The 15,002-nt window shown below is 41.3% G+C and overlaps 1 protein-coding gene across 1 annotated transcript; it reads left to right on the forward strand.

Annotated features, from left to right (window-relative positions):
• The first annotated feature begins 1,212 nt into the window (after window positions 1-1,212).
• Window positions 1,213-13,760, forward strand: EIF2S2 (eukaryotic translation initiation factor 2 subunit beta). Its single transcript, XM_084296571.1, has 9 exons — window positions 1,213-1,374; window positions 5,732-5,912; window positions 6,881-6,984; window positions 8,140-8,275; window positions 8,601-8,701; window positions 9,145-9,293; window positions 10,144-10,200; window positions 11,263-11,348; window positions 12,105-13,760. The coding sequence occupies exons 1-9, from the start codon at window positions 1,360-1,362 to the stop codon at window positions 12,278-12,280; spliced, it is 1,005 nt and encodes a 334-aa protein (XP_084152697.1). The 5' UTR covers window positions 1,213-1,359; the 3' UTR covers window positions 12,281-13,760.
• The last annotated feature ends 1,242 nt before the right edge of the window (window positions 13,761-15,002 follow it).

Raw genomic sequence — 15,002 nt, forward strand, 5'->3', positions numbered from 1 at the left:
GGGTAATTATGTTGCTCTATTTGGTTCTGCCAAGGCATCAGATGCAAGTGCTGTGCCCAGGGTTGGGCATTGCACTTAAGAAACACATATGTTAGTAAGGTACAGAACAGAGCAAAGAAAATGAGAAGAGAAAGAAAAGACCTCTGAAAAAGGCTGGAGGGGCAGGATTTTGCACATTTTGAAAGAGAAGACATTGGGGACAGGACAGGAAAAGGCACAGCAGTATTCCAAAGTACCATGGGTTGACACACCGCGAACAGTGACCCTCTGTGTCCTTGTGGGACATTACACCTGGCATTGGATTAAGTGGTAGCAACAACGATGAAATCTATCAGGCACTTGAGCAGGCTGCAGAGAGAACCTCTGTCCATGGTGGTTTTTAAGAACAGCTTAGATAAATACTATGTGGGGTGACATAAACTATAGCTATCCTTTCTCGTGATAAGTGTTAAACCCACGGTATCCCTGTCACATAACAGCAAGTGACAAAGACACAAACGGTCTGAATTCCCAGAGGAAGGTGTTGGTATGGAATCAGGAGAGAAAAGTAATCTTAAATTTGGCTTTCAGAGGTTTTTTAGAAAACATATTTTAGTTATGCTGGGAAAAGCTAAAACTGATCCTGTCCTCACAGTACCTCCAGACTGATGGCTTTATGCACAGAACAGGCTGGGTGCCATCATTTTGAACAAAGGCAAGCAAGAAAGGTAGACAAAAGGAAGACCAAAGATAGACAAAATGGCCAGTCTTTTCTTGCAGCTGATTAAAAAGTTAAATGATGTACTGTGCATAATCTCCAGCTAATGTAAAAAAATATAGTTTAAGTTTACAGGACATACTAAGAAGCTATGGGGCTCCAGAAGTGTAAATGGCCTGCAAATATTGAAATGTAAAACCCCTGTGGCAAAGGTTCGGCTGATGGCTCTGCCTTAGCACTGCAGCTGGCATGGGACTGACGACCTGAAGGGTCTGAGGAACTGACTGAGGGGGATCTCAGCGGGGCGTGCAAGCGCCTGGGGAAGGGCAGGGGAGACAGGGGGCAGCGGGCAGAGGCTGCAGGCGGGGCGGTGCCAGTACCCCCAGTGAGTGCCTCAGGGCTGGGACTGGGGGAGGCAAACTGGGGGGGGGGGGGGGGCAGCCGTGCCGGCCGCGCATGCGCAGCAGCATCCCGGCGGCTCCCGCCCGGCGCCGCGGCGGGGTGCGCAGGCGCGGCGCTGCGGGGGAGGGGAGCGCTGATGCAAGAGGCGAGCGCGGCGGTCGCAGGCGAGGGCCGGCCGCGTCCCTGAGCCCCGCCGCTCCTCGCTCCCGGCCTCTCCTCTCCTCTTTCTCCTCCTCCGCCTCCCGCTGCCGGCCGCAGCCATGTCGGGCGACGAGGTGAGGCCCGGCGGTCGCCGCCGTCGGGGGATGGGGGAGCCGGGCCCGAGGCCTGCGCCTCGGCCGCCATGTGGGAGAGCGGGCCTCAGGCCTCCGCCCCGCGGCAGGGCCGGCGCCTTCCCCCCCCCTCACCGCCGGCCCCGGCGGCTGCTGCCCCGGGGTTAGGGGGGGCCCCGCGGCCGCCTCTGGAGGCGGGGGCCGGGCCGGGGGCCGCCGCCTGGCTTCGGGCCCTGCCGGGCCTCTCCCTGCCGCGCCCAGGCTCGTGGAGACGGGGGGGGGCTCCGGTCCTGAGGGGAGGCCCAGCGGTAGGGGGAGGGCCGGGGGGAAGGCAGGCGGCCCCCCCCGCCTGCCCCCGCCGTGCCGGGCTCCTGGAGCGGTGTTTAGCGCGTGGCCTGGAGGCTCGTCTGCTTTTGGGGCTTGAGTATCTCGTCTTCTGACCCTGAAAGCTGTTTCTCGACGGTTGATAACTGAAAGCTATCCAGCTATGGTGGTTCCTTATGTACACGCCTAGGGAAGTGGACACGCCAGTCTCTGAGGGGTTTTTCAGATGTCGTAGGGTTTGTGTGCTGTACCTTTAGTAACCTCATTTCAGGTGTTCTCCTGGGGAGGCAGAGAGCTCTCCCTGCCTGAGGTTATGGGCACCCTGAGGGGTGACTGTTGGGAGCTGTGCTGGCAGAATCCGTGACATGGCTGCTCTTGGGCTTCTATCTTTTTGCTGGTGTCATTTAAAATGCCTCTGTGGCTCTCCTCCACATGAGCAGAGCACAGTCACACTAACTTGGTGACAGGTGAGTCATATGTAGTAAACAATAACTAGTGTACTTATTACTTTAATGGTAGCTGAGGCTGGTTTATTAAGCTGCTTGGAATGAATGTGCTGCATTTTTAGGCCTAATTGTGTGCCTGCAACTGCAGTTCTAATGTCTAGGTTAGGAAATTAGGACCCTTGCTTCAGCTGCTTTCTATCTCAGATGCTCATAAGACCACAGAGCAGCTAGCCTACAACTTACTGGTTTAGATTTAGTTTGTATCATTTAAATTATTTATACTGCGTGAGCATTTGTTCTGATACTCACCTGGGATCAGGAATCTAGTGTAGTAAAGTTACATTTCTGGTTTGCTTTGTCTAGCAGACTGACAGAATGAAGGTAGTAAAAGGTATGATGGTTGAACTGTCACTGTTAGGTCTTCTGAATAACGTGTGAGAGTGAGTGCGTGTGCCTTCTGCAGCTGCAGGCTGTTAGGAGCTGATGTGGAGCTTTACAAGTGATGGCTCTTTTTACAGTTCATGATCCTCGAAGGTGAAGGCACATAAATCTCAGTTAACAAATCTGCACCTTAAAACCTAGTCTAGGTGTTAGAAACCTTGGTTTGATTCACCTGTACAGTGTTCTTCAAAATATGGGCTCTGGACTGTGGCTTAAAACTTCCAGAGCTTTAAACAAAATGAAGCTTTCTGGTAGCAACATCTCCTGTCTGATTGCTGCCCAGCAGCATGGTACAACCCAGGCAACGTGAGGCCTGCCTCCAAGGGAGGAGAAAGGCAAAAGGCAAACCTGAAAGTGATGAGCAGTCCATTAACCTCTATTTATATGTAGTAGGGTTTTTAATAAGATATAAAATCCTACTTAATGATAAATGAAAGTTGTGTGGTTTTTTTGTTGTTGTTTTTTCCTGGCCCAGTGGCTTTATGAAGCTCCAAGGAAATAATACTGGAAGATGCTGCATTTTGAGCAGCAAGGGGGATTGAGGTGCTGATTGATAAATAACTTTGTACTATCACAGAGGGCTGTGCAGAACTAACTTTTTCAGTGCGGTGTTGCTCTGTGCTTTGTAGACATGCCTATGTTTATCCAGACTAATGAGATGGGATTAATAGAACCTCCAGTAGAATCCCCAGCAGTTGCCACTGCAGTAGAGTATACACCGTGTATAGGGTGACATGGGCTTATGTTTTAGGATTAGAGCTTCACAGTCCAACTTCCTTTTTTTTTTTTTTTTTCCCATTGTCTTTCACTTGCTTGAATTTTGCAAGTTGGGATTTTGACTGTATAGGCCTTTGAAATAAGGAATGGATACATGGAGTTGGATGTGAGAAAGAACCGTGGCTTAAAGAAGGGGAAAACCTCATGGGAATCTGATGTTGCGAGCAGAAACAGGATGGAAGTTTATATTCATTTCTGTATAGTAAAAGGCATGGGCTCTGGTGGTGTACCTGGCAAAACACAGAATAGCCTGGTTATGTGGTTGGTCAGTTTATATCATGACTTCTATTATTTTTAAACTGTGCATGACCCAAGAATGCTCTTTAGTTTTTACAGAAGCTCTAGGTGAGCAAAATTACTCAGGTGAAGACCTTCTCACCTTGTCTGACTTCTCTATTCAGTTTCCTCAGAGCAGTTGGCCTGTTACGACAAGGTCAGGGTTTGCAGAAGCATGGCTTGCCCTGCCTGGGTTTAGGTGCCATCTCTTTAGAGTCGAGCAGGCTGTCAGAGCCAGGCTCTGCAGAAGACCAATTGCTTTGGTTTTTCAGCCTTAAAACTACCTGCAGAGTCCAGAAGTTGCCCTTGCTCGTTAAACTCAGCTTAGTGTACTACTGGAGACCTTGTCTCTTGTAGACACAAGATACACTTTATGGTAGTTTGGGGTTGAAAGCTGTTCTTTTCCTTATAAAGAGGGGGGTGATATGGGGTACATGGTTCCTTAGCAATTATTGCACTCGATCTAAAACATTATCTTATGTTTGCTTCTTCATAGAAGAAGGTATAGAAGTCTGAGGAGCCTTGCAAAGAAAGTGTCATCATTGAAATGGGTTGTGATCCTGAAACGGGTGTTCATCTGGGTGTTCCCAAAGCTGTAGGCCCTTGCCTATGCAGACAGTTTTCCTTCTGTTTCAGCAGAATCCAGAGGTTACAAGAGGAAGCCAGCAAACAGCATAACCAGTTGTGAACATTCCTTGCTGTGCCTTGCCAGAGCATGATTCATACATGTGCATTGAGAGGGAAGCCAGCCAGCAGAACTTTCTTGAGAGCCATTCTAGCACAGCTAAAGGCACACTTCATTTTGAAAGCCTCAAGCTACGTTGTCACATACATGTAGACACTTCTGGGTGTTCGAATCACAGCATCGTTAAGTGCTTTGTGCTGCCTCTCAGCCTCAGTTCAGAGCCTTTATGAAACACGTAAGCTCCAGAAAATCAGAGTATCACAAGATTATCACATGCGGGAGAATGAGAAGTGTGAGGAAAAGAATGCTTTATGGACAGAGAAACTTGGAGGGTGTAACCAAACAAGAAGTTGCAGAGTTGCTCCTTTGAAATGGTTATGTTGTCCTGAGTGAGAAGTTTTTATGACGCTGACTTGTAACTACCTGAAAGAATGTTTTTCAGCTATTAGAAAGTAAGACTCTCCAGTTTTTCTTAAGTATCTAAAATTGTTTGAAGCAATAAGCATACACTATAGTGCAGAAAAACTGGCCAGATGTAACAAAACTGATGGGTAGGTAAGATGTCGAACTTGCATCTTAAAGAAAAGTAGCAGGAGGCAATCCTGTGTTGGAAGACTTGAAGAACTTGTGTTGATTGTCTCCGGTATTTAAGTAAAGAATAGATTAAAAGTCATGCTTGGGGTTAGTGCTTTCCTCATGGTCATTCTAGCTGAATTAAGCTGCTTTCTTAGTTAAAGAATCAAACAGCTTTGAGATGAGACCTCTGCTGCTTCATAGTGCTGGGAGCTGACACCTGCCTGGCTGTACCACCAGGCGCTTCTGAGTTTCTCCCTAGGCCTAAGCGTTTTTGTTGAGACGGCTTTTGGTAAGACTTGCCCTTTTAATACATCTGGAAATTCACGTGTTCTGCGTGATAGATGTTCTGACTCTTTGTTTTTGTGATGCTGAATGGTACAGTGATTTCTTCGTGGTCTGTCTTCAGTGTAGGAGTCCAAAATGGTAATAACACAGGGAAGTAGCTACTTTGTCAAAGATTCACAGCCTTATTATTCTTTCAGCTGAACTCCTACAGGTAGTAGGAAACTTGAAGAAAGCATAACTGTTGTGAGAAAAGTGGCAGAAGTTTGAAACTGTCAAGCATCATTGTAACTTTTTCTTTCCTTGTTACTGGTCTCCTTAGTTGTGCCTTGGAACAAAACCAGTGGTGATAACACTGAGGCTCACTGTTTTGGAGTCAGTTCACTTGTGTTGCTTTGCCACAGATCAAGAAAAATCCCAGGCTGAGCTGAAAGCCTGGTTAACATTCCTTCTGTTTGTTTAACAGAAGGAATGTGGAGAGAAACTTAAAGGTGTTAAAAATGTTAAATGGCAGGTGGTAATTACGCTGCTGATGAACTCTTGACTTTTACAGATGATTTTTGATCCTACTATGAGCAAGAAGAAGAAGAAAAAGAAGAAGCCGTTTATGTTGGATGAGGAAGGAGGGGATACACAAACAGAAGAGACTCAGCAGTCAGAAACAAAAGAAGTTGAACCAGAGCCAACAGAAGACAAAGATGTTGAAGCAGATGAAGAAGACAGCAGGAAGAAAGGTAAAATGAATCTACGTAGATGAACTCTGAAGGGTAGTTCTGTATTGTGATAGAAGCCTCCTTTCAGGAGTGCGCCATCATAATGTATGGTGCTGAGCTCCTAGTTTAAGATCTTGTTTAGATATAGTTTAAGATACTCTGCCTATCTGAAAAGCATATTTTGCTTGTACTGCCTAAAGCCCCATTCACAAACATAGAGCAAGTGACTAGTGGCTTGTGCAAATTCTGCTTTCCTGACTCAGACAGAATCTCTTGTGTGTGACAGTGAAAAGAGGAGCTCAAAAATAGTTATCATGAAGCTTAAAATCTTCCACATGCAGTTGTTGCAATAATTGCACAATTCTGGCATTATTTCACTTCAACAATTAAGCTGTAGTGTGAATTACAGAAATATGGTTAAAAGTGTTTCTATTTTTTTGGACAAGTGTGAATGCAACTAGGCTGCTACTCAGAATCTATTTGGAAATATGCTTCTGAGTGTGTGTGTGTATATATATATATGATTTTGCTTTTTAGATTGAGGCCAATGCCATTTCAGGATGACCTGATTAAGGGAATGCTGTTAACTTAAATCCTTTTTTGATAAAAGTGGCTCCTGCTGTAGACCAAAGAAAATAAACTTAACTCCTGCAGTTTTCTATTCACTTTTTTTTTGAGCATTTCTACTATAATTGCAGAAGCATCTAATTTCTCTTGCACAGCACAAAGAAAGATTGAACAGGTAAATATAAGAAAATGCAGATACGAGATACAGAAAATACAGGAACTGTAAAATAGTGCTGAGGTATCAGGGTAGAGGGGAATGATATGTTGAAAACCAGAAGGATATCTGTAGGGGCTACAGATCATTGCTTATGTCTTGCTGTAATGTTTTGAAGGCACTGGATGTGCATTGGAAACCTTACTATCTGAACTCTTACTACAGTTACTAATATCTGGACTACTTTTGCTTATCCTTTGTTTTTTAGATGCAACAGATGACTTGGATGATTTAAACTTCTTCAATCAAAAGAAAAAGAAGAAGAAGCCAAAGAAGATATTTGATATAGATGAAGCGGAAGAAGGCGTAAAGGTCTGTTTACATAACAAGGCCATTTCGTCTATTGTCAAATAACTTTCCTGCTTTTCTTTTCTGGAGATTGACGTTGCAGGAACTGTTTTGAGTCTGCCATTATATCCTGGTGCAGTTAATATTGAAACTTGTTTCACAGTGTCCTTCAAGTATAGTAGGTTCTGCTCAGTATGTTTGTATGTAAGGGCTTTTTGACTGGAAATTAGAAAAAAAAAAAAAACTGATATGCACAATAAGCAAGTAATTCCGCAGTCAGTAATAAGGGTTGATTAGCATCAAGGTAACTGTCTTCTGGGGTGAGAGAAGAAAATGATGTCAGAAGCCATGCACAAAACAGTCCTCTACAAGCCAACCCTTCAAATAATGGGTATATATCTGCTAAGAAATCTGTTCTTACTCTCGTGTTTTCTTTAGAAATGATTGGCTACTGTTACGTATTTCAGTAGGTGTACAAGACACATTTACTCTACTCAAGTTTTATTCCAAGTCATAATTCTGGATCACATGTCAGCGTAACTGGGAAGCCCAGACAGCAAGAGGGCAGAGAAATGTTATGCTACATGTAAAGCTATTCTTAGATTCTGCCTTTTGAGGAAGAAAATGCTCCTCTGATCTGTCCCGGACAGGCCGAATGGTTGCTGTGTTTTCTGTAAGTGCAGAAACATACCTGCATCCATGAAGGAATTGTGACACCAGACTGAATTGGCTGCAGGTGTCACAGCTTCGCCTTATGTCAGTGTCTGACACATAAGGTGTTTTGTTCCCTAGTGCCCAAATGTGGCTGATTCCTTTAGCTAAGTATAGTGTTACCTTGTTCTTGACCAGCCAGAAGTTAACTAGAAGATTGTGTTGATTACCTGATAGGAAACCAAGTATTACAAAGGAAGTAATGTAGACTAACTTTTAATACCTAACTGCACTGGTACATGTTAGGTGCATGTATCCCATTGTATCTCAACTTGACGTTTAAAAATCTGTCCCTTTTTCATGTGTTGTACTGCAGTGCTTTATTCAACATATTACAGTTTCAGTTCTTACTTATTACATTTCAGGATCTTAGTGGATAATACTAGTGTTCGTCTAGTATAGTGTACAACTGGTATAATTTGTTTAATACTGTAAATTATATATATATATATTTTTTTTTGTTTGTAGGACTTAAAAATTGAGGGAGATGTGCCAGAGGTAGTAGAACCTGAAGACGACCTTGATATCATGCTGGGCAATAAGAAGAAGAAGAAAAAGTATGTGAAGTTTCCAGATGAAGATGAGATAATGGAGAAGGATGAAGGTAAAAGTATAATGTAGCCTGGGAGATGTTGAAAATTATATGTAGTCCATGTTATAGGTGAATAAGTTCTGTTGAAGTATCTTTTGGTTTCAAAATTAATTTTATTACTTTTACCAGTCACGATTATCAAAAAAAAAAAAATCTTCTGTAGAAGTGCTGTATGAATTCACTGTAAGTGCTGGTGTCTCTTCTAGGCAGACAAACAGGGAACAATTCTGTCCCTGTCTTAGTAAAATCTTCTTTCGATGCACTTCTTAGAAATGTACACGCAAGGTTAAAGAATTACTTGTTTAGAATTCATTAAGAAAAACAACTTTCTTTACAGCTTTTGAAGATGAAGATAGCAAAAAAGATGATGGAATTTCTTTTAGTCTTCAGTCAGGACCTGCGTGGGCAGGCTCAGAAAGGGACTACACATATGATGAGGTAATGTTAAAAGGCTTTCAAAGTATTTTACATGTTAAAGTGCTCCGGCAGTGCAGAGCCTTGTGTTTGTGTATCCCATTTCCTACTTAAAACTAAAGATCTTACATTCAGAAGCACATGATCAGAAAAATAACAGAAAGCGCATCTGTTGTCATAGTTAGTTTTCACATAAAGCAATATTAAAATGCCTCTGCAAGCACACTGAGGTACTTGGACATTATAAAGTAAACCTCTGTGAAAACAGCTTCTATCTTCTGCATTTAGTACAACTTTTTTTTTTAAAGTGTGCATTGAAAAGCTTATGGGGAAGTGTTAATAGACAAAGGCTATCTAATATTCATTGCCTCTAAACATCTGAGGTAGCATTAACAGTGTACTTCAGCATGAATGTCTTACATGTCTCAAATGATGTGAACCACCTCCCCCCCCTTTTTTTTTTGCAGTTACTCAATAGGGTATTTAACATCATGCGGGAAAAAAACCCAGATATGGTAGCTGGAGAAAAACGGAAATTTGTCATGAAGCCTCCACAGGTCGTAAGAGTAGGGACCAAGAAAACATCTTTTGTCAACTTTACAGATATCTGCAAATTGTAAGTTTTACTCTTAATATTTCCCAAGAATAGTGGAATTTTCTGTGCTGTTGGCTGTTGAATGAATGCTTTTTGGAAACCACAAAAAAAAAAAAAAACAACAGTGACAAACCAAACTGGAAGCTGTTCCAATCATACTGTTCTTTTCCTCTGTTATATATGTGAAAGGTATTTATGAAGGTGATTTATTGAGACAACTTCGAACTTTGTACATACCAAAATGGTAGGCTTGTTTCATGGGCCTCAGGGACTGAAACCAAACCTAAAGCTCTTTTGAGTGTTCTCACTTCTAGAAGTGTGTGTGGTTTGGTCTTCAGTGGTGTTTATTTGCAAGACTTGGGTTGGGATGGATGTTAGGGGTGAATTCTGATCTTGAGGTGAACTACAAATACTGTTCTCTTGGTAAATAGTGTGGAGTTCAGTATTTTTTTCCCCTGTGCTTTCTCTATCTGAATATTTCTTGTGAAGTCAGTTCTATTATTTGTGGGCACTTCTAGGAATATCTATCTGATTTCGTAAGCAAGGACTTTTCTGGCATAATCATATGGAGGACCTGGGTAATATACTAAACGAAGGGCACTGGGAGTGTGTTGAGGGTTAAGAGTGGAAAATCTGAAATACAATTCTCTCATTTTAATTAGAGAGTAATTATTGAAATTGTGCTTTCTGTTTTGTGGACTGTGAAGCTTTGTGTCCTTAGTTCATTGTCTGCATATGCTCTTTGGTACAGACCCTATGGCACTGCCCTTTCAAACTTTGTACTTTATGATCATTTTAACTTACCATCCCTGTATAGATATCAAATTTCTCTGAAGGAGGGGGGTTAAAGATATCCATACTTTATTTTTAGATTACATCGTCAGCCAAAACATCTCCTGGCGTTTTTGTTGGCAGAATTGGGTACAAGGTAAGGCTATTGGGCTGTGGGTGTGCATGTTTGTAGGAAGCAATGACAACATAGTTGCCATTGATCAAAAATAAGATTCCTGGTTTTAGGTCTGTACTTTATGTGCTTGAACATCAGGCTCTTCTTCCCTGCACCCAGATGCTGTGCTGGGTGATTGAAGAGACACCATTTCACAGAAGAGGTACAGAGGCAAGCTATAAGTCCCAGGGAACAGTTTGGATAGCACTTCAAATTCCTTGTCTGGGACCTTTCTCCAAAAATGATCTGATAGCAGTGCTGTTTGTCTCAATTGGTGAGGATGGCTGTTTGGCTCCTGTTCAACTTAAGCCTTAGGATTGCTGAGGAAGAGAGAATGCCTGCCTGCCTCAGGGAAGTTTTGAGGGCATGTAGCTAGTTATTCTGTTTAATGCCACAGTTAAATCCAGTTGTCTTAGCATAAAAGCTGCTTTGTTGCTTTTAAATGCTTTTGATAAAAGATCTTACTCTGTGACAATGTACTCTGGTTGTCTTTATTTCTGTCTTGAAGATAGTAAAATAATGTTGTACGTAGATGTACAGAATCAAGCTATCTAATTGCAATGTGGTTATAACAAATGCCTTTTACTCTAGACATTGAGATCTCTTCAGCTTCAGATAACTTAAACAAAAACTTAGAAAATGTGGTCTGAAAAAACATTTAATTTATTACATCAGAATGGCTAGAAGAGGATTGTAGTAGTATTCTACCTTAGTAGAGTTGTCGCGGTCACTTCTTTGAGACAAACAGGTAGTTGCTCTCAATTCTGTACATCTCTCCTGGTAGGGCAGCTTAACTATGAGGCTGATCTCTGCTGGAGTCTGTTTTTATTGTAATGAGTTATATTTGGGCAAAACTTTGTATAGGTTTTCAAGTGCTGTCAGAATTTTACATATTTCTCTTTTTCCCCACAATGTAATTCTGGCTTACTCTTACCTTAAAGAATGCCTCAGTTAACTTGCTTTAAGTTGCTAACTTCATATACTTTTTTTATTTGATGTCTTCTGCAAATCAATTATTTAAAATTCATTTTTCTCTTAAATTAGTGGCTCAATAGATGGTAACAACCAACTTGTAATCAAAGGAAGATTCCAGCAAAAACAGATAGAAAATGTTTTGAGAAGATATATCAGTAAGTATAACTCCACTTTCCGCTACACATTTTTCTAATGACGGGCCGTGTGGGCCAGCATGCCCCTCTGCATGTGTGCATGCTGTAGAGGTTCTGTGCTAACAAACTATGACTTCGCTGCTCTGTGATGGAATAATGCAAGTGAAGGATACATATACGTAAGAATAGATAGGAAGAATACATAACTATATGGTTATACTGTATAGTGAGCACTTAGGACATACTCTGTCCTGGTGCAGAGATGTACTGAGGAAGACAGTAAGAGTGGTAGAAAACTGTTTTCATCTGACATTAACTTCTTAGTTTTAATGAAGACTATGGAAAATAATGGTAATTATTACTCTTAAAGTCTGTTGTACATGCTAGTTAACAGACTGTGCTTGCAGTTTATATGCAACAAAATGCTGTTTCAGACAGTGTTGTCTGTGTAAGAGTTGCTGGCATGTGGGAATGCTTTTTCAGCAGAGTAAGTCATGGGAAGCCAGTGGGAAGCCTTAGCTGGTTATTACTTTTTAAAACACTGGTGTCAGGGCACAGTGTACCAGATGTACAAAACCTACTCTTTGTTAACTTAGGAACAAGGAAGTATTTTTAGTCTATGTGAACCTCTGTGACTTTCATAGTAAGCCACTTCTAAGTCAGTAGGTGAATTTGAGCATCCTTTCAAGACAACAGTTAAACTAAAGGCTGAAGAAGTGATTTTTTTTTCTGATGGTAATGCATTTTTTTAACTGCAACTTAATTCCTTTCCTGCAGAGGAATATGTCACCTGTCATACATGTCGGTCACCAGACACAATCCTACAGAAGGACACCAGATTATATTTCTTGCAGTGTGAGACCTGCCACTCTCGCTGCTCCGTCGCCAGCATCAAAACTGGTTTCCAGGCTGTCACAGGCAAGAGAGCACAGCTCCGTGCCAAAGCTAACTAGTTTGCTAATCAACACTGGATTTTGCAAAGTGTTCTGGGGAGATATGACTGGACAGGTTTACAATCGGAATGGATTTACCATTGTATTAAAACACGATTGTAAAAACTACAAGAAATTTGGCTTTTGATTGATTGGTCTGTGAAATCCTTGCAAGATGCAGATCCTCAAGCTGTTCACATACATTTGCTCATTGAATATATTTTACCAACTATAAAGAATGTGATGGGAAAGGAGGTGCTTTTTAATCCATTCAGACTTCTGTAAAACACAAGATAAATTAAAGATACTGTAACAGTGAGTGTCTTCGATTTGGATTTTTCCTTCAGTTTCCTATTTAAACAGTTGATGGGAATGGTTGGTGTGTTGTCCTTTCAGATCATGTCACTGAACTATGCCCAATACTCAGATAGAAGTTTAAGGTTATTTCGCCTTTGTGTGATGGCTGATTTCTAGGTAGGCTATTATTAAACAGAGAAACCATTCACAAAATAAGGATGATACACCAACATGAGAACTGCTTGTGCTTTTATAGCTGCATTAGTATGGGAACACATTTTGCACAGAAAGTGACATCAAGACAGGTTGATACTGCTTTATAAGGCAGAATAGAGCTTTGAGCTAGTTCAGACACCATATTGATGCTGAATCTTAACACGGGATTGATAACACAATTGCTGTATTGTAAGCTTTCATAGTGTCATAGTACTAAATTTTGCAGTTTCTAATAGAAAAATGTTTATATTTCTTAAGTCCTGCACTCTTTACCACTTTAATAAAAATATCTAAATGCAGCAAAAAAAGATTGTAGGAAACATCGTTATATGATGGCTGCAACACAGTTATATATATCTTGAATTTAACAGAAGATACTGCCAAGTAGTTTGTATTCCAAATTAACGCATTGACGTCTTTTGATTATAAAACGTACTTATCTCTGCTAGCAGTCAGTATCTGTAATCTCTAGGGGACGTGCATAGTGCTGTCCTGACTAGTTTTTTAGTGCTGAAAAAAAAATTGTTACAGCTGCCAAGTGTGAAGATGCAAATGGGGAGTGAAATCCCTTATGAGTACTGTAATGGGGGGGAATAGAAGTCAACTGTCATTTTACCACTCCCTGAAACAGTGCAGGGTTAGGATAAGGTGCAATAGCTCAGGAGTGCTGACACCCATCCCTGCAGGTAAGCAGAGTAGCGTCCTCCCCAGAGAAAATGGTGGTCATTTTGAACATGATTCATCAAATAACAGAAACTGAAAGGTTTCTACCAAGTTTTAATCTTTGTATGTATGTTAATACACAGCACAGTTTTTCTGGGAAGTCACTTGCTATTTGAAAACTTGACAGCACTGCAAGGCAAAAATCAAAGTTTTATAGTTGGTTTCTTAAAAGCATTTTGAATTTCAAGTGAGCTATAACAAATGTTGGATGTATCTTTAAGTGAATAAAGCCAGGATCAGTGCCTCTTGTAACATTATTGTTGTATTCTTTGTTTTTGTTTCTTTTTTTTTCCCTCTCTAGCAAATAGCCTTCTACTTGGAAGTAAAACTTTTTGGAGAAGTGTTAGATGCCTTCTTTCAGTGGCATGCTGTTGGGCACACTGAAATAGCTAAAGAACAACGCTCCTGTTTTTACATGTGTGCTTTCCTGGGTCAAATACCTTTATTGTCCTTTCTAAGAACTCTTGCCTTTAAAAAAAAAAAAAAAAAAAAAGAAAATACAGTATGGCCTTGAGCTGGTACTGTGTTCTAGTATGTTAAATACAAAATTTGACTTTGTTGTATTTGGATCAAAAAGATTATGTTAATGAAGAAGTAAATCAGTGTTCAGAGCTGTCATGGAAGGTGTCCTGGTGAGTACAGATGCTTTATAAGTGTATTTTGAGTGTCTTCATGAAAACGTTGGTTTTGGTGACTACTATTTGGCTGAAATATCTCGAGGTGTGGACTTCAATTTACTTGTGGAGGAACGTCACTGGCACATGAAAAGTCTTCTGTCTAAGAGCAGTTTTTAGATTTAAAACACCAATAATAAAAGGGAAAAAAAAAAACTTTTCCCAGTGTTTGTTCTAAACCAAATATAGTCCTCTGTATGTATTGTATGCATATTACTGTTTGCCAGACTGCTGTGTTTGAAGTGTAGTCACATGTTCAGAGGCAGAAAAAAAAATAAGGTTATGTGCTTCTGCTTATTATAAGCAAGCAGCTTAGGGATGGATTTTGTAACAGCAAGGTAGTAGCTTTGCCTTGGGACTGCGTGGAGTATTTGGCTGCACACAGTTGTTTCTCCATGATTTCCTCTTTATGAGTTAAAACTTGGCTGTATGGAACTGGTGAAGGTGTGAGAACTAGATTTTTATTTGGCAGTCACAGACTGTGTGGAGCAGAATAAAATCCCTGTTTTAATGGGTTGGAGAAGAGCTGGGGAGCTAACCACACTGGTACTGGACCACACTGGTACAGCTGGCTTGCTTCTCTCCACATCTGCTGTATTGTGAGTCATACACCTTTAAATAATCTAAGCTATTGCAGGTCTCTTCCTCAGTAAAGATGCAACACATCTTCCAGCCCAAAACAAGAAAGAGTCTTGAAACACATCGCTGGAGATCCTGGGAGAACTGTAAAGGGGTCATTTTCTGGTCAATTGGACTAAAATATATTGATATCCTTGTAAGAGAAATAATGGCTTTATAACACACTTGCCAAGTAAACACTATCTCCCTTGTGC

Source organism: Netta rufina (genome assembly GCF_964035555.1).
Source record: "Netta rufina genome assembly, chromosome: 16".
In the NCBI taxonomy this organism is placed as follows: domain Eukaryota; kingdom Metazoa; phylum Chordata; class Aves; order Anseriformes; family Anatidae; genus Netta; species Netta rufina.